Here is a 19,767-nt window from a genome sequence, read left to right as displayed (position 1 = left end):
TAATAGACTACTCATACAATAAAAACATCGAAACCATAATATTATCTCTAGATGCAGAAAAAGCATTTGACAGAGTTAATTGGAAATTTTTATTCGCAACTTTACACAAATTTGGTTTCGGAAACTCTTTCATAAACTGGATAAGAATATTATACAATTCCCCAACAGCTCGTATCAGAACAAATGACCAGACATCCTCCAGCTTCTGTCTCCTGAGGGGCACCAGACAGGGATGCCCACTCTCCCCTTCACTGTTTGCAATTTTTATCGAACCACTAGCAGCAGCATTTAGACAGGCTACAACAATTAAGGGCATAAAATGTAAGAACATAGAACATAAAATCAGTCTCTATGCGGATGATGTGTTACTTTTTCTCCAAAACTCACAAACCAACCTTTCTGAGGTAATTACTCTAATAAACTGGTTTTCAAGAGTTTCAGATTATTCAGTTAACTGGTCAATTTTTACATTTCTTCCAATTAACTGCTCCTTCCATAATTCCTCTTCTGCCCCACTACAATCTGGAAATATTAAATATTTAGGTATTAATGTTTCTCCTAAGCTTTCAGACCTAACTAAATTAAACCACATCCCACTTCTAAAGAAAGTAGAAGGCGATCTGACTAGATGGAAATCTTTACCCATATCACTCATGGGAAGGGTCGCCACTATAAAAATGATGGTCTTACCAAAAATAAATTACTTATTTCTAATGATCCCGAACAAACCATCACAAGATTGGTTCAGATCTCTGAATTCATATATTTCTAAATTCCTTTGGAAAGATAAACCCAGCTTAAAAACGCTACAAAGAACCAAGGATAAAGGAGGATTAGATCTGCCTAATTTTCAACAATACTTCTCAGGCTTCAGTTCATCTCAGAATGGTTAAAACATACCTTCTTAGATGAGCCCAGGGTAGATGTTGAACAGGCACTATGCAATAATCTAGAGATCTCAGACCTACCATTTATCAGCTCAAACATCAAAAGACATGAATGCTTTAAAAGCATCAACATCAGCTCTTCTCTGACAGCATGGTGGGAGTTTCTAAAAATAACGGAGTCTTCATTAATCCCATGCAAACGTACACCTATCTGGAACAACCCTGACATATTACAAAACAATAATATGATTAATTTTCCAGAATGGAGTGGTAAAGGAATTAAATACTTAGAACATATATTAGAAGGAACAGACTTTATTCCATTTGACAGACTAGTTACACAATATGGGATCAACAAGAAAAGATTTTTAGAATATCAACAAATTAAACCCATAGTAAAAAAGCAGTTTAACCTCAGTCAAGTTGAATTGCAAACACCACCAAGCGCGGTACATTGTCTTACTCTTGAATCCCCTAAATTATTGTCTAAAATATACAGAACACTTTCTAAAATAGATGAATCAATATCCCTTCCTATTGCAAAGTGGGAAGCAGATTTGTCAGTCAGCTTAGACCAAAACTTCTGGTCTCAGATTTGCTTAAAAACCTTTAAATTGATTAGAAATCCCAGTCTGCAATTAATACAATACAAAATACTACATAGAGTACAGGTACTACAGGTCATCGGATGTTCCAGATGGGCTTTACATCTTCCAACAACTGCTCACACTGTCAAGGCAATACACCAGACAATTACATCCACGCTCTTTGGTTCTGTCCACCAGTGCAGAAGTTTTGGCCGAGATATGTAAAGACTAGGGGTGCAACGATACACAAAATTCACGGTTCGATATTTTTTCGATACAAAAAAAATTGTTCATGCCTTTTTAATTTGTCATTTATTAAAATTATAAATATATATTATAACTCAAAAGTACAGTTTTTAAATTTAATGTTGCTGAAACAACAAAGTAATAATAAAAAAATCCATCTGCTCGAGAAATCACTCATCTTTGGAAAAGAGAGTTTATTACAGAGAAATGGCTCTTTCCAAAATAAAAGCTATACTATACGCTTCTTCTGGGCTATATTCTCAGCAGCATATTAAACATATCAGGTCCCCATAAGAAGAATCATGTGCTAACGGCTGTCTAAATGACTCGGGTAAAGTTTGTAGCATGCGTGCTTGTTGTTTTTGTCTGCTTCCACTTGTCTTTGCACGAGGATGCTGTCTAAATGTGCAGTCATATTCGTTGTGTTCCCACTAGTGCTGTCAGCGTTAATCTGAAATGACGTTAATGCCACCACACGGCAAATCTACGTTAACGAGCTACCCCGGGACAACACGTTAACGAGCTAACTGTCTCGCTCCCTTGTCCTGTGCTCGGTGAATCTGCGTTTGACTACTCCGCCTAGGCTGCACTGACGAGCGCAGATCCACTGAGCGCTCAACACAGACAGCATCATCAGAAGAAAAGTTGATATAATAAATTAAAAACTTTGTATTGTTCGATACATATGTGTACCGAACCGAAAGCACTGTATTGAACGGTTCAATATCGATACAAGTATCGTTGCACCCCTAGTAAAGACTTATCAAAGTGTCTGAAATGTAAAATTCCACCCTCCCCTTTAGTGTGCTTGTTGGGCAAATTGGATGATGTCACTACAGAAACTAATACAGTCCACATGGTTTTTACTGCCCTATGCATCGCCAAGAAAACGGTCCTCATCAACTGGAAAAATAAAAATCTTAATTCTAGCCAATATAGAAACCTAATAATAGATCACATTAGTCTCAAGACAGCCTCTGCCACCACATTACATCAATCCCTCTGGGCTCCTTTGATCGGCTACATCACTTAGCGGGGGTGGGGGGTCGTGGTTTGGTCCCGTCTTCGCCATTGTGGTTGTTGTGGAGGTGTCCCACATCAACCTTGACGCTTAGGGCGTCTGGAGAATCCTTAGGGACGTTATCCCTGGAGGGCTTAACCCAGGGGTTGCGGTCATAACCTGGTTAGTGGCTCTGGTTGCTCTTAGAGAGTGTTCTCCTCGTGGCTGTGTGCAGCAGTGGCGTCGGGTGGGCTCCCCCAGGTCCTGTCGGGCTGGGTGGTCCTGCTGCTGTAGGCCCCGGTCTGGATGGGCCTGGGCTTCCTTGCCTTGGTGGGTGCCGAAGGACGGGGGTGCCTACTGGGGTCAGCGGGAGAGCTGGCCACAGGGAGGGGCATCTCCTCCTTTTCCTCCCCATCCCCGGCTGCCTCCCTCTTCCCGCTCCAACACACCCACCCACACAAGTAGGGCCTTGGGGTGCGGGTGTGTCACCAGGGTGCAGGGGAGGCATTCCCCCTCTGGCTTCTGCTCCGTGGCTGCTGGGTGACCCCTCGTCTGGGGCTCTCCTCAGCTCTTCCCAGGAGGGTGGCATGGATGCCCCTCCGGTGGTCCTCCTTGAGCCATGCACTCCTCCATGCCTGCTTCATGACGACCCTGAACCCTGGATTGGCAAAAGAAAATTGACGGACCGCTAATCTCATTGGGAAGCTGAGTGCAGATTAGTTTTTGCTTTAGGATTAAATCTTGCTTTTGTTTGTAATTCTTTACAGGTCACAGACTAATATTTGAATCTCAGTCTGTGATGCACCAAGTTAGGACTCATTCTCTCAGATTTGATGAAATATTTTGATAATGAAAATAGTACTTCTCTTTTATGACCTCCTTGTAATTTTAACCAAAGCTTTCACCACCAGGGGGCAGCATGTAATCTGCAGGTGTGTCCAGATGATTTTGGATTGGTGCTGGTGTTATTTTAACTTTTAGTATCCTTTTACCTCTTGCCCCATTGTTACGACTGTTAATAAGAACACCAGGTTAAATAATGAAGAATGCAATTATCATATTTTTTCAGTGTTATTTATTGAGTTGATAAGTTAGATCTGAACTCTTGTGAAGCAATAGAAGGAGGTCAGTCTTTTACTCTGACAATAGTGAACTTAAAGTATATAGTGAACTTTAATCTGATGTCAAATAAAAGTTGAGGGCTGTCATTACATCCCAGAAGCTGCTGTGATATCGCTGATTTCTCACTCATAAAAATCCCCCCAAAAAACAACAATATCCACCAGAAGTAGTTCAATGTCATCTTTATAGAAAATTGTTCAGGTTACAGGTCAGTGTATTTTGTTTTCCTTTCCAATAGAAAAGAGCTCCTTCTGCCCAACATCAGCACAGAGACAAATACAGACTTTTGGTTACAGCAAAAAAACCCAATAAAAATAAAGTGAAACGATTTCCTCGTTTCACTCAGCAGGTCTGAAACGATGTAAACACATTCATCTGGTCTTTGAGGAAAAAACACGTTTCATTGCGCTGTTTAAACAGACAAAGATCTGCAGGTCAAACTGGAATAGTTAACATTGACTGTATGTTTAAAACAGTGGGATTATTTCATGATAAACTGATGAGATCTTTGTGTTTATTTAACTGGACATGAACAACAGCATTCATATTAGCAATTAGATCAAATAGTCTTTTAGTGCAATGTGTTTTTATGGATTCATCATGGGCGTGAAGTGTTGCAGCTAGCCAATGACACCTCCCCCCAAACAAAACACAACTTAAACTAAAAACAATTAAATACAAATTAAGGTAATAAAACAAAATAACCAACCAGCATATATAGATATAGATATTTGGATGGAATTAAATATTTCTCATAATATTGTGACTTCATTTCTTCCTTCACTGTTCTCATTCAATAGTTTCACAGGTCAACTTTCTTACTCTTCAGAAACACAAAGCTGAGCTTCAAACCGGAACTACAGAAACCAACGTGTGACATCACAGCAGCTGTGTCCAGCTTTTTTGTGTCAAGCAACAAAAAAGAAAACTACAATCCCATAATTCTTTCATTTGATAAGTAAGAGCTTCCCACTGTTAGCATGTTAGCATGATGAAAAAAACCTAAATGTCTGACTGGACATTTTAACTGAACACATGTATGTGCCGGCATAAATCCGTTTACATTTCTTAAAGCAACAGAAACCTTCCTGCAAGCTTTCCAAATATTTACTGTGAATCAGCTGCAGACAGGAAGTGACCTCACTGCTTGTTGCCCAGTTTCAGGAAGCGCTGTGACTTCTGTCTTGCCATGCGACGCTGCCGCTGTGCCATCTGAGCATCAAATATGGCGGTGTGCAGCTTCTGCAGGGAACAAGAGGAACCAGGTTGGGGAGGGTTACATCACGAAACAACACACATCCACACCGAGGCTTTCATTCATACCCAGGTTTCCACCCATACAGACGCTTCACCCATACTGAGGCATCCATTCTGTGATTTTTATTTAAATGCACTAAATTCACCTCAGATTAACAAAAAACAACTCAACAAATAATGTGAGTATACAGGCCCTTTCCAAAAAATTTGAATATCATGGAAAAGTTTATTTATTTCCATAATTCCTTTCATGACTTTCATAGATTATAGATTCAGGGCCCACAACTTAAATAATTTGAAGTACTGTTGTTTATTTGTACATAATAAACCCACGAACTCATCTACTAAACTCAAAGCACCTGCACAGGTTTTCCCAAGTGTCATTAAATTGTTTCACTTTGACCCAATTGCCTCAGTTAGGTTCAATATGGGGACGACTTCAGACTTGACAACAGGCCAGAAGAGCATCATTGGAACCCTCCATAGGATGGGTAAGCCACAAAGGTTCATAGCTAAGGAGGCTGGCTGTTCACAGTGCTGTGTCCAAGCATATCAATGGAAAGTCCAGAGGAAGGGCAAAATGTGGCAGTAGAAGATGCACCAGCAGAAGAGATGACGGGGGCTTTCAGCAGATTATCAGACAGAAGATTCAAGAATCTGTCAGAGATCCAGAAAGGGTGGAATGAGGCAGGAGTCAAAGCTTCAAAACCACTTCTGCACCTGAGCCAACGTCAGAAGCGACTCAACTGGGCCAAGGAGAAGATGGACTGGACTGGTGGCCAGTGGTCAAAGGTCCTCTTTTCTGATGAAAGTAAATTGTGCCTTTCATTCGGGAATCAAGGTCCAAGGGTTTGGAGGAAGACGGGTGAGAAACAGAACCCATGCTGCTTGAGATCCAGTGTGAAATATCCACAGTCAGTCATGTTTTGGGGTGCAATGTCCGGTGCAGGTATTGGTAAACTCTGCTTTCTTAAATCCAAGGTCACCACAACAGTGTACCAGAATGTTTTAGAGGGCTTCATGATTCCTTCTGCTGAGGATCTGTATGGAGATGCAGATTTCATCTTCCAGCAGGACCTGGCCCCTGCACATACCACCAGAAGCACCAAAACCTGGTTTGATTGCCATGCCATCACAGTGCTTGACTGGCCAGCCTACTCGCCGGACCTAAACCCCATTGAGAATCTGTGGGGTATCAAGAGGAAAATGAGGTCCACCAGAACAAAACAAAGAAGAGCCGTCAGCAAGCATCAAGAACACCTGGGCTTCCATAACTGCCAGGCAACACCACAGGCCGATTGCATCAAGGCCACGGCGCATCGAAGCAGTGATTCCGGCGACGGGATTCCCAACCAAGTATTGAAGATTAACATATCATTTTGAAAATACCACATTTTGACTGATTTGATCCTAATTTTTTCTTTTTTTCCTGCAAAAACTGAGAAGTAAATGGTGATGTCTTCACAGTATTCTAATTTTTTGAAATCCTGTTTTCGTGGGTTTATTATGTACAAATGAACAACTAAGTACTTGAAATCGTTTAAGTCGTGGGCCCTGAATCTATAATCTATGAAAGTTTAAAGTTTTGAATGAAATTATGGAAATAAATAAACTTTTCCATGATATTCAAATTTTTTGGACAGGGCCTGTACGTTAGCAACCCCCCACAGTGAGTGGGGTTAGTTGTCGAGAGGTTTGTGGTAACTTTGTAGCATGACAAAGTAAGCAGAACTTTTTGCAAAATGCAGAAGTGAGTTAGGATTATTATGTAGCACACAGACGAAAGCAGGGTTAATGTGCAACACAGAGGCGAGCGTGGTTAGTTTGTAGCACGTAAAGAGGAAGCAGTGTAATTTGCAATGCCTCAGGTTTGCTCACGCAGACATAAACAGTCTTTGTTTTGGTGATTATTACTGTTTGTTTCACGCTGTTATTGGGGCCAAACTGAGCTCATTAATACTGTTATGTGCTGCACACGTCACACCTGCCTTAGGTAAACACCATAACTGTCCTTATTTACTCCATTAAGTGCGAGTTCGTCAATAAATAGTTAAAACCTCCTCCTGTCTCCTGCTTTCTGTGCGTCTCTGATGGAATTTGGTTCCGTCCTCCTTACAATTTGAAATCCCACCAGAAGCTGTTCAAAAGTGGAGCGTTTAATCTGGACCTGGTCTTTTATTTTGAAAATTGACATGAATGCTAATGCTGCTCTTGTGCCGGACTTCTAGCTCTCACCTACTGTGTAGCTTGATGCAGCTTCGATAAATAATCGACCCAAGAGGTTTACAATGAACAGTGTTCAGGCTTTCCTTAGCCTGCTTTCAGTTCAAGTTAATAATGTTACGGCTGCGTGCGCTCTCCAAAATTATGACTGCACAGGAGAGCTCTGAAACTTTAAACCAGATACATTTAAATATTAAAGCTTGCTGTCCCACAGCCTGATACAGGAGATGAGGAAATCACTTTAGTTTGTCTGCAGATCAGAGTGAGACTAAATTGACTGATTTAGCAGGTATGTGTGTGTGTTGTGTTCTAAGAGCTGCATGTTAAACAGTGTGAAAGAGACTTAACAGCACATTAGAATTAAATGTAAAAAAAAAAAAGAATCTTCAAATGGATACATGAAAATTTCACTAACAATGTGCTGTCGCAGATAAATCTGCTGGTTTTACAGCTCTGCAGGGAACCAATGTGAAACATTTTCCTCCAGCAAACAGTCTGTAATGCACTTAAACCAGCTACGACAAAAGAACAACAGAAAGTGGACTCTGAATATAACCTCGTCCCAACCAGGTCATGTATTCAGCATGAGTTACCATGGTTACACTGACTTTAAACTTGACACAGCACACTTTGCCATTACTCTTGCTTTGTAGTCCTCCACATGCTACTGTAAACGAAGTTGAGCAGGAAGCTGCTATCAGCTTTGGTCCATATTGAAGTCAGAATGTGCTGCAGCCTCACAGACCCACACACACACACACACACAGTACCTGAGCAGTGTTAGGGTCGTTGAGCTGAACGCTCCTCACAAACTCTTGACCATCTCTCTTTGAAAACGACAGCTTCTGCTGCTCCTGAGACACAAGACATTGAAATGTAACATGGTTACAGGATGTGACCTCACACCTAATCTTAATTGTTACCTTCCTGATTAAACAGCAGACAAATGTGGCCGATGAATTCGAGTTTTATTCAGAGGTTTATTTTGGTACCTTGCTGTAAATCTTCAGCTCACTTCCCACCACAGCCGGCGGTCGACAGATGTTCTCATACAAACATTCCCACTCTTTGTTGAAATGACCCACAAATTCTATCTCCTTAACACACAAAACCCTCCTGCACAAAAACAACAACGACACCGTAAGCAACGACACATGCTGACAATCGGCAACGAAAAAACACAATAAAATAACAACAGGTTTTACCTGTTGGTGACGATGATGTTGGTCTTTCTGTGTCCAGGATACAGACAGTGATCTCTGAACACTTCACCCTCCAGCTGTTTGATCTCTGATCGCTGGAAACACAAAGACTCCCAGGTTTTATTTACCGACCACCTGCGGTTTGAATCTGAACATTATACATGAACATAAGGTGACCCCGTCGTTCAGTAAAACCATACAGGGTCCACACTGATGCACCAAGAGGTGGATTTTACCATGCGGTGTAGCTCGTTGCTGGATGACTTCTAGTTGAAACAAGGACATTTAACAGTATGAAAGAATCGGCTATATATAAAAGGAGGAAGCAAGCTGACATGTTTGATTGTTTTGGAGATTCTGAAGGTTCAGGTTTGGCATTTTTGTTGCTGGCATCTATTTTTATTTGCGACAGGACTTCATAGCGAAGGGAAGGATCTGTCTCAGAAAAAAAAAAAAAAAGATTAACCAAATCAAAGATAGACCTGTCCTAAAATATATCCTGCTTTTTCATAAAAGGAACATAATCTTGCATTAAGGACATCCTGAAACCAACAAACGAGACCTTAATCTCACAGGAAAGTATTTATTCAGACTTATATGAGGTGAGAAGTAGAGCATCTTTCTGAAACACTTGCAGTCCAACTATACGACTATTTGTAATAATCCTTTAAAAACACAGTTCTCCTTGGAGAACCCCAAACTTTTTGTGCAGATGCCAGATGGAGGAAATTCTGAAAGCATGACACCGAATGCTTCGATTAACAGCAGAAATGTTAATAAGCGTGAAAAGTGATCCCGTTTTGTGGAATAAACCATAACTAATTAACCAGTGAAGCAAACCCACCACCAGAAGAAGAGAGAGGAAACTGTGGACGTATCAGAGGAGCTATACACACACACACTTCTATATGGCCGAGGATGCTAACATGTTGCCAAGCACACTAAAAGACGTATACGCAAACCAAACACGCCCTCTGAGAGAAATCTGACCTACTTCAAAAGAAGGATCGGAACCAGAGTGTGTGATAGCGTGATTCTGTGAAAGCACGTGTTAGTGAGTCGTTACTCTTCTAACCACATGCTGACAGTAAAGGCGACAGCCCCGCCCCCTCCCACCAAGCCCTGCATTTGGAAAAAGAAAGGTGTGAGTAAGAATTTTTATTAAACACAAATCTTACAGACAGCGACACGCTCTCAGCTGACAAACACTCAGAGTTAGTGCAGACACAACAGAGGTCATGCAGACTGAGTCGTACAAAGAGTACATCATCACAAAGACACAAATATTAAACAGCAAGTGTTCATATACAAGTTCAGAATGAATTTAAAGCTGACGCTACAGGACGATACAAAAATATCGGTAAGCTCTACACGGACATGTATCTCAGCTTTATAGCAAAATAATTTCACCACCTGCTAGTCTTGTCTGAATAAACAATATGTAATAAATGGTTATAAACAAAAAGGGTCATTTAAAAACTATTGTTTATAAACAGAAATAAAAAACTAAAAGCAGAAATGTTTTGTGTAGAAAAAGTAATAAACTGAGAGCTGAGTGTAGAAATGTTTGAGGTATGAGAAGAGAGATTAGTTTTGGCATGCATAGAAACCTGAATCATCTCAATATCCAGAATCAATGTGGATATAACAATAATATAGACTATTATAGAATATTATAGGATGAGGAATTGAACCATAAACATTTTATTAGTCATAGACAGGATTATAGTCTTTCAAAGCACTTGATTGATAAGTTGATCCGCCCAAACGAACACGATTATTCCTCCTCAGGCTGCATGTGGCACCAACACAAGAAGAAAAACAAAAAAGAAAGAAAAAAAAAAGGGGTTAGAAGCACAGACACACAATATATTAGCAGCTCCAGAATAAAGTTTTTCTGGTGTGTTTTCCAGCAGCTGAGATCTGATTCCTCATATCTCGTTTCTCCTGCTTTCTGATGTCTGCCTGATTGCTGGGTGTAGACTGTGTTCACAGTGAATGTGTGTTTTGGCTCAGCTTGTTTTTAATTCATAAATATCCGGAGTGTGTGTTCAGAGCTGCTGCTGTTTTGGATTTTTATCTGCTGATTGGTTTTGGGGCAGAACTGTTTTTGTTTTTAACAGCAGAAGACCACACCTGCTTCCTCTCAGCAAGCAACATCGGGTCATTATGGAGCAAAACGGTCAAAGCGATCGAACCTGGAAAAGGTCGAATCCCTGCGACTCGGTCAGGTCATACGGCCTGATGATCCCATCCTCCCTGATCAGACGCACCGGCCGTAGCTTGGTCACTTCCTCTGTCGCCTCGGCCGCCCTGAAATCACAACACACGCGGGAAAACAGAGATGCACTTGAAAAATTATTCTAGTGCTACAGAAACTGAAACAGACTCATTTCTGTGCCTTCCTGCTGAAGCTTAATAACTTCATATGGTGGAAGTGAAGTTGAAGCATCATCAGTCGGCATGCTGACTAGTCGTTTCTACAAAATGAGCCCTGAGAGTTGGATCTGCTACAACCCCGTTTCCAAAAATGTTGGTGCACTGTGCAAAATGTACAGCAAAACAGAACAGTCATCTGCAAACCATTTAAAGTCTGTATTTAACTGAAAATATCTTAAAGGTAAGAGATCAAATATTGAAACAAACATTTTTCTCAGTTCTTGAAAGCTAAATGGACGCGTTTAATGTTAACTCTGTCCCCGTAGTGACGAATTATGTCACTATTAATAAAGCTAGGGCTTGTTTCCAGATTGTTCCAAGAGCTGCTGCACGGGCAGAGACCTCACCCTCGTCTGATGCACACCAGGTCAGTTTGAAACCTGCCACAGACTTTGAGGCGGTAAAGAGTCACTCATTCTTCTACCAACACTTGCTGTGCTTTTGGAAGCCAAACAATTTTCTATTTCACTTATTCAGCAGAGCCTCCTGTGTGTATATTTCCAGTGGCTGTTTATGAACAGAGAATTATGGATTCTGTGGATCTTCTAATGTTGTTAAATTCATTCTTTAAGAAGTACTTTTTCTCTAAATTGTAGAAACTACTGCATCTATCTGTCATTTTGTACCACTGATTACACTCAGTGTTGTCTTTTTGATCCATTTTCAGTCAAATAAAGATTTTAAATGTTTTCCTTTAACTTCATATTTGTCCTAACCTTTTTGGAAACGAGGTTGCAGTTCAACCCTGAAGCGCATTCAGAGTGAAGCAGGTTCATTTCTAATGCGCACGATGCTGCGAGAAGCTTCCGTCAGGTGCGATATCTCACCTTTGGTGACCTCTACAGTGACAGCGTGAAACGGTAACATTCAACAGGTTATCATGAACCGACTGACGTGTCACAGGACAGATGTGTCCTCCATACGGAGGAGGGGGAGGAGGATGAAGGTTGATAAGGTTCCTGGGAAATGTTTTGGGCATTTCAAAGTATTTCTTTCTACTTAAATGTGTGGACAAAAGACTAGTTAAAGACAAAACGCAAAGGTCACTGCTGATGTACACAGAGTTGTTCTACCTTTATCCCAAATATCTCTGTCCTGATAGAAGAGCATATAGAAGACAGATGTTGATATCCAAATAGGGGAATGTCTTTAGTAAGAATGATTTGCATCCCTCCGGTAGAGCGCTGGCCCAGAACCTTCATGAGACACTTGATATTATTATTTGTCACCTGCTTCCTAGTATCTATAATTACTGCCACGTATATTTTAAATCTGAACCATCGCCTAACATGTTCAGAATGTACTATGTAGATGGAAATAATCAACTAGTATTTAAAAATATTTAGCAGTACTTTGAACTTTGCAGTGCAGTTTTCTCTTTGATGCAGCTCAAAGCTGTTTTTAGTGCGAGCGTCACCTCAAACAAACCAACACCGTGGCTGTTAGTGTTTCTTTACACAATCAGTATGAACCAAGGTGCCAAACTCAGGCTGGAAGAACCATGTGACCATTCAGTCAGCCAATCCCTGAGGAGAGACCAGGTGATGCTTTGAGATTCACTGGCAGGTGGGACAACAGAGGTTACTGCAGACTTTAAAGTACTCAGTGGTGAGATTAAGGTAAGTGTATACAGAAACTCATCTGTCCTCGGTTATATACCTGCAGAAACGTCAGCAGGACGTGAACACAGTGTTTCCCATAGATTAGCAGAGATGGGTTTGTCCACACGGCCTCTTAATGAATCAATAAATGTATCTACACATATTTTATGAGTGACAAATAAATAACTGATCAGCTGCCTCTCATCCTGTCGATTAACTCTAAATCCATCATCGTGTTGCCGCAATGCTGGACAGCCAAACCCACAGGGAGGTCGGCAATTTAGAATCACCCTAAGCCCAATAACTGCATGTCTGCACGACTGGAGGACCCATGCAGACAGCCCAGACAGTGGATTCAAACCTGGGACCTGAAAATAGGGATGAGGGTGTGAAATAGACTGTGGAGGGACGAAGACAGAACAAATGCTAAAAAGAGTCGCCACACTGGCTGGTTGTTGACACAGGGTGACCTGCTAAGGTTAAGTCTACGTGTGGGAAACAACGGAAGGGAAACTGCGAGGACCAAGCAGACAAATGTTTTCAATTTTCACGATGTAAATGCATGAAGCACTTCGGATCTCTTTACAAGCAGGACCTGTGACTCTCCTCGGGGGTGTGGCTTTCTGAATCACAATGCTGCCACGAGCTGGTGGGTTTAAGAAAGGGGAAGGGGCAGCAGAGGCAGACTGATGGTGGGTGACATGATGAGCATGAATCAGTTTAAACTCTTGACACGATGCAGCGACTTACCGTCCATCTGCCGCAACAGTCAACATGCAAACGTCAAAGTGCCACAGGTTAAAGCTCGACCCCCTCACTACTGCTTCATCAGGTCTGATCAGGTTTTATCTGGTGCAACAATGAATGCTACCCAAACATTTAAAAAGGGGAAAACTAGTCCTGAACCTCTGTAACAGATCTACAGTTCAGCTCTCAGGCAGCGATTAAAGAGTTCGGCTTTAACATGCTTCATGTGAAATACTCACACACCAAAACAGCAAGAAACCAATGAACAAAACTCCCGGCAACAACGACACGAGACAGAAAACAAAAGCAGAAATTAGTGAGCAGACAAACAACACATTAAGAAGCACACAGAAAACACAGGAAGTTCTTCAGTCTGCAAAATACTGGAGACAAAGTACGAATAAACAGAGTCACTGACAGACTGAAGAGTGAAAATAAAAACTGGACACGGACGAAAGCTTGAAGCAAATACCTCTGGATGCCCTGGAAGGTGCTGCTGGCCATGTCCACGATGCCGCCTGTCGGCCGAGCCACCACCCCCACCAGACCTTTACCGATCCCCTTAAAGAAACCCGCTGCTCCCTCCTTCTTCGCTCCTACAGAGAAAGACAGAGTAACTGCTCTGATCCTCTGCAGCTCCAGAGTCTACATTTGCAGTTTTGGGTTTTCTTGCATTTCTCTGACAGAAAGGGGATCTAATCTAATTCAGGTTAGTCTGGGTGTTGAATTTCATCATCACTCACAGTAGTGTACTGCACTCTGCTGCAAAGAACATGTTTCTGTTTTCCTTCAGATGGAGACTCTACAGGTGAATATGGTCAAAATGTAACTAGTAAACGTCACTATGCGAAAGCTCAAAGTTCGTATCTGCTGTAGATTTGCACCAATTTGCATATATTTACAGAAGACATATGGGCACACTGGATAAAGCTGGGTTCAACATTCATGGTAACATTTTGTCTGTCTCCATCAAGCAAAGTCTCTCTGCTCTCTTCTTTTTCCCTTCACCCCCAAACTGAGTGTTTGCAGCAGCAGTGTGGGTTTCACGGCAGAGGAGCACGTACCCTCCACAGGTTTGGTGACGATGCCGGTTACTCCGCCCACGACTCCCTGCAGAAACAAGAACTGTTACTGAACTGCATCGGGCTCACATCAGGACACACAAACCTCTGAACTCTGTCACTCTGTACCTTCAGCAGTCCTTTTCCTCCTTTAGCCAGACTTTCTCCAAAGTCTTTGGGTGGTCGGTTCATCTCCTCACGTCGCTTCTGTTGGTACTCTTTATCCATAGTGATGGCTGCCAGACCTTTACCAACCGATCCCGTGATCTTGGAAACCATGCCTGCGGCGCCACCTGCACGAGGAATCAGCTCGCTAATAATACTGATCGCAGTGGTCATCATCTGTCCTGGTTGGCATTAAATCAGTCACTGCGCATCCATCATGCCTCTGGCTTTCTTACCGACTGTGTGGCCCAACAGGCTGCGGACACCGATCACAAAACCTTCAGCAAACTCCTCCGGACCCTGAACGGCTCCCTGACAAACACAAACCACTTTTATTTCATCTGGATTCTCCTGCCTGTCAGTTTCTCAGCTCATGATCCAAAAATAAGACTGACATCAGAATCTTTCCTGGTAACTATCAGAAAAAAGTCGATTACGTCGTCGTGTAGTTCAGGATGAGTTACCTGGAAGGGCTCGTAGAAGAAGGCCTCCACCCCCTCAGACAGACCTCGGATCAGTCCAAATGGATTTCCCAGCACGTCCAGACCCAGAACCAGAACATACATCTGCTTCAGGAACTGCAGGCAGAGAAAGACACCAGGTTTTCTTTCTTGAGATTTTAAAATACGACCAATGGTGCCCCCCAGCCTCGTTGTAGATACACCTATGGCATCAATTTGAAAATCCTACGTTGCTTCGTTCTCAAGTTATCGCATTCCCAAAGTTAGATGCCTGTCAACCTTTTACAGCTGAGGGGTAAAAACACAGATTATCTGCCTTTTGCTTCTGCAGAGACGCTTTCAGAATTTAACACAGGTTTAATACTAATGTCCACGTGATCAAATTTGTTAAATGTTCATCATCATCATCATTTATTTATTTATATAGCACTTTAAAAACACACCTGGTAGACCAAAGTGCTGTACAATACTAATATGCACATAGTAATAAAACCAGACAGGGGTGCAACGATACACAAAATTCACGGTTCGGTTCGATACTTTGGTGTCACGGTTCGATATTTTTTCGATACAGAAAAAATGTTCATGCCTTTTTAATTTGTCATTTATTAAAATTATAAATATATATTTTAACTCAAAAGTACAGTTTTTAAATTTAATGTTGCTGAAACAAAAGTAATTTAAAAAAATAATCTATCTCAGGGCTCTCAAAATTTCAAAATCCCTGGTAGCCCTTCGGGCAGGGACTCTTCAGTTTTTGGTAGCCCAAAATAAATGTAAGTAGTCCGAATAAAAAAAGAGAGCAATTTTTTGATTGATGTTTTGTTTCCTGTTTTGTTTCCTTTACAATATTATACATTAAAGTATAATATTGTAAAGGAAACAAAACATTAATCAAAAAATTGTTGAAAAACAAATTACAACATTGTATAAAAATTACAATCATCAACTCAAATATTTGGTTCTAATTGAACAGAAATTTCTATGAACTTGTAAGAACTGTGTAGGACATGAATCAGTCTGTGTCAGATCCTGAATTTGAAATTTCCACTGAAGTCACGGGTAAGAGACAAGTGGAACCAAGATCGAGGCCATTTGCTTTTTGAAGTTTGCAAAGACTGCTAAATTTTGCCAGTGGTAGTTCACTCTTTGCAACATAGTACGCTGTTCTAAACAGATTCTAAACAGTGTTTTTGTCCTAGAGTGGGATTTTCACGGCACATTCCGCACCACATCTCTGCGCGTTCATCATTTGTTTGAAGCCAGCTCATCTCCTGCAACCACTTTTCCGAGAATACGTGCTTCTTTTGTGGTTCGGATTCCTTCTGACATTTGTTTGGAGGTGGAGGAACATCACAGTAATTGCTCAAAGGAGCTTCTTCGACATCTTTAAGAGTTCTAAACAAATGTCTGTCCTCCTCCAGAAAATCTTATGTATGCAAACACGCGTTGCAACTTCATATCTTGTGCACGTTTTTTTTTTTTCTTTTTTTTTTTTTTGACAGCGAATGCGCACCTGCGGACCACTTATGTGCAGCCCTGGTTATTTAGCTCGTCATATTGCAGCCACAGAAATTCTTTTGTCCATGAAACCATAAAGCTGCACTTTCTTTTTGCCTTATAGTCTGATTTGTACGGTGGCTGGTGGTAAGCTTTTCTTTGGCTGTCACTTCTTCACCCTGACCTGTCTTATTTGGCTCAGCAGAACTAAAATATATATCCTGCTGCTTTTACACACGCACTCACATAAGCTCAGTGATTCTCTGCGCGATCAACCTCTCACATGTTTAAGCTGCGGGAGATTTCACTTGTCATGTTTGCATAGTAAGCTAACGATTAATAAGACGATGTCAGAGGAATTGGTGCGCAAATTATCATCACTCACCAATCAGTACTGTCGCTCTCTATACACAGTTCGCGCAATTGCAAAGTGAAAGCAAAAAACAAGCGCAAATTCAAACGAGATTTCAATATGTCACATATTGACAGTGGCTCACCGATGCCAATGACATAATTACCCAGCTACATTTCCGAAAGAATGCAAAAGCATTGACATATATTTTCCCTTCCTACAATAGCCCGACGGGCAGGGCAGAGATAGATTTTGGTAGCCTGACTGGGGTTGCAAAATCGCTAGCCCGACATCCCGGGGCTAGCGATTTTGCGAGCCCTGTATCTGATTGAGGAATCACTCATCTTTGGAAAAGAGAGTTTATTACAGAGAAATGGCTCTTTCCAAAATAAAAGCTATACTATACGCTTCTTCTGGGCTATATTCTCAGCAGCATATTGTAGCGGGTCAGGGCTGTTTGTACAGTTATGTTTTGTTTATGTTGCCATAGTGACGGGTGACGCCCTCTCGCTGCGACGGTGTGTCCTTCCGGGGTCAGAGGGCGCCCTGTGTGTTGTTGTTGTTGCTGTGCGGTTGCCGCGCTGAGCAGTTAGCTAGCGGCAGTGTTCTTCTGCAGATGTCAATAAACGGCTGTGCTCCCTGGCTAGCTCACGGGAAGCAAGACCAAACGACACCTCCGTCTCCTCCTTGTCTGAGCTCGCCACATTGGTGTCAGAAGTGGGATGATGGTGGCACCCCATGTTCTGACCCGAGTGACTTTTCCCCCGCCGGTCGTGACCGGCCGGTGCGCCAAAAGAAGGCACCTGGACATTTGCAGGACTTTGTGTGGGGTAATGGGGTCGTCGGGGACGACTGACCCCTTAGGTGGGGGCTATGTGGGTCAGGGCTGTTCGGGGTTCTGTTTGTACAGTTATGTTTTGTTTATGTTGCCATAGTGACAGGTGACGCCCTCTCGCTGCGACGGTGTGTCCTTCCGGGGTCAGAGGGCGCCCTGTGTGGTGTTGTTGTTGTTGCTGTGCGGTTGCCGCCCTGAGCAGCTCCCTGGCTAGCTCACGGGAAGCAAGACCAAATGACACCTCCGTCTCCTCCTTGTCTGAGCTGTCTGTGTGGAGCGCTCAGTGGATCTGCGCTCCACAGTGCAGCCTAGGCGGAGTAGTCGAACGCAGATTCACTGAGCGCTCAACACAGACAGCATCGTCAGAAGGAAGAGCGCAGGGCAAGCTAGCGAGACAGAAGTTAAGCTCTCCTTACAACATGGACCTCCCCACCCTCATTCAGATCTGGCGTTTGGAATTATTTTGGTTTTCATGTGACATATGACCCTGAAGGTAAGCGCGTCATGGACAAAAGTAAAACAGTATGTTGGATGTGCCACGCAATGCTCAATTACATGGGTGGGAACTAGTGTGTTAGCGCAGTTAGCTCGTTAACGTGTTGGCCGTCTAGCCCCACGCACAGGCGATCAGGGGTAGCTCGTTAACGGAGATTTGCCGTGTTGTGGCGTTAATGTCATTTCAACGAGATTAACGCTGACAGCACTAGTGGGAATATGACTGCACATTTACGCCGACATCATCCTAGTGCAAAGACAAGTGGAAGCAGAAAAAAACAAGCAAGCATGCTACTAACTTTACTGGAGTCATTTAGACAGCCGTTAGCACAGGATTCTCCTTATGGGGACCTGATATGTTTAATATTGTGGCGAGCTCAGACAAGGAGGAGACGGAGGTGTCGTTTGGTCTTGCTTCCCGTTAGCTAGCCAGGGAGCACAGCCGTTTATTGACATCTGCAGAAGAACACTGCCGCTAGCTAACTGCTCAGCGCGGCAGCCGCACAGCAACAACAACAACACCAACACACAGGGCGCCCTCTGACCCCGGAAGGACACACCGTCGCAGCGAGAGTGCGTCACCTGTCACTATGGCAACATAAACAAAACATAACTGTACAAACAGCCCTGACCCGCTACAATATGCTGCTGAGAATATAGCCCAGAAGAAGCGTATAGTATAGCTTTTATTTTGGAAAGAGCTATTTCTCTGTAATAAACTCTCTTTTCCAAAGATGAGTGATTCCTCAATCAGATACAGGGCTTGCAATATCACTAGCCCGACGTCCTGGGGCTAGCGATTTTTCCAGTCGGGCTACCAAAATCTATCTCTGCCCTGCCCGTCGGGCTATTGTAGGAAGGGAAAATATATGTCAATGCTTTTGCATTCTTTCGGAAATGTAGCTGGGTAATTATGTCATTGGCATCGGTGAGCCACTGTCAATATGTGACATATTGAAATCTCGTTTGAATTTGCGCTTGTTTTTTGCTTTCACTTTGCAATTGCGCGAACTGTGTATAGAGAGCGACAGTACTGATTGGTGAGTGATGATAATTTGCGCACCAATTCCTCTGACATCGTCTTATTAATCGTTAGCTTACTATGCAAACATGACAAGTGAAATCTCCCGCAGCAAGCTTAAACATGTGAGAGGTTGATCAGGCAGAGAATCGCTGACCGTTATGTGTGCGTGTGTAAAAGCAGCAGGATATATATTTTAGTTCTGCTGAGCCAAATAAGACAGGTCAGGGTGAAGAAGTGACAGCCAAAGAAAAGTTCACCACAAAACGGAAAAGTTATGACAAATCAGACTATAAGGCAAAAAGAAAGTGCAGCTTTATGGTTTCATGGACAAAAGAATTTCTGTGGCTGCAATATGACGAGCTAAATAACCAGGGCTGCACATAAGTGGTCCGCAGGTGCGCATTCACTGTCAAAAAAAAAAACAAAAACGTGCACAAGATATGAAGTTGCAACGCGTGTTTGCATACATAAGATTTTCTGGAGGAGGACAGACATTTGTTTAAAACTCTTAAAGATGTCGAAGAAGCTCCTTTGAGCAATTACTGTGATGTTCCTCCACCTCC

General features: G+C 42.4%; 1 protein-coding gene across 7 annotated transcripts in view; it reads right to left on the bottom strand.

The window, feature by feature from the left end:
* Positions 1-4,008: 4,008 nt before the first annotated feature.
* vps13c (vacuolar protein sorting 13 homolog C) overlaps positions 4,009-19,767 on the bottom strand; it is a 54,217-nt gene continuing 38,458 nt past the window's right edge. For all 7 annotated transcript variants that reach the window (XM_086299757.1, XM_086299845.1, XM_086299927.1 and 4 more), the window contains 10 exons: positions 15,002-15,115; positions 14,774-14,849; positions 14,502-14,665; positions 14,376-14,421; positions 13,784-13,907; positions 10,723-10,837; positions 8,528-8,619; positions 8,315-8,438; positions 8,093-8,176; positions 4,009-5,084 (listed from right to left, as the gene is read on the bottom strand). In XM_086299757.1, the coding sequence (XP_086155883.1) occupies positions 4,983-5,084; positions 8,093-8,176; positions 8,315-8,438; positions 8,528-8,619; positions 10,723-10,837; positions 13,784-13,907; positions 14,376-14,421; positions 14,502-14,665; positions 14,774-14,849; positions 15,002-15,115 (1,041 nt within the window). In that variant the 3' untranslated portion in view covers positions 4,009-4,982. The remainder of the gene's footprint in view (positions 5,085-8,092; positions 8,177-8,314; positions 8,439-8,527; positions 8,620-10,722; positions 10,838-13,783; positions 13,908-14,375; positions 14,422-14,501; positions 14,666-14,773; positions 14,850-15,001; positions 15,116-19,767) is intronic.

Source organism: Aulonocara sp. 'chitande type north' Nkhata Bay, linkage group LG1 (genome assembly GCF_057382095.1).
Source record: "Aulonocara sp. 'chitande type north' Nkhata Bay isolate Kocher_YH1m ecotype deep benthic linkage group LG1, A_spYH_male_GT1.1, whole genome shotgun sequence".
Lineage (NCBI taxonomy): Eukaryota > Metazoa > Chordata > Actinopteri > Cichliformes > Cichlidae > Aulonocara > Aulonocara sp. 'chitande type north' Nkhata Bay.
The sequence above is the reverse complement of the archived record's forward strand: the minus strand, read 5'-3'. Positions and strand labels throughout refer to the sequence as shown.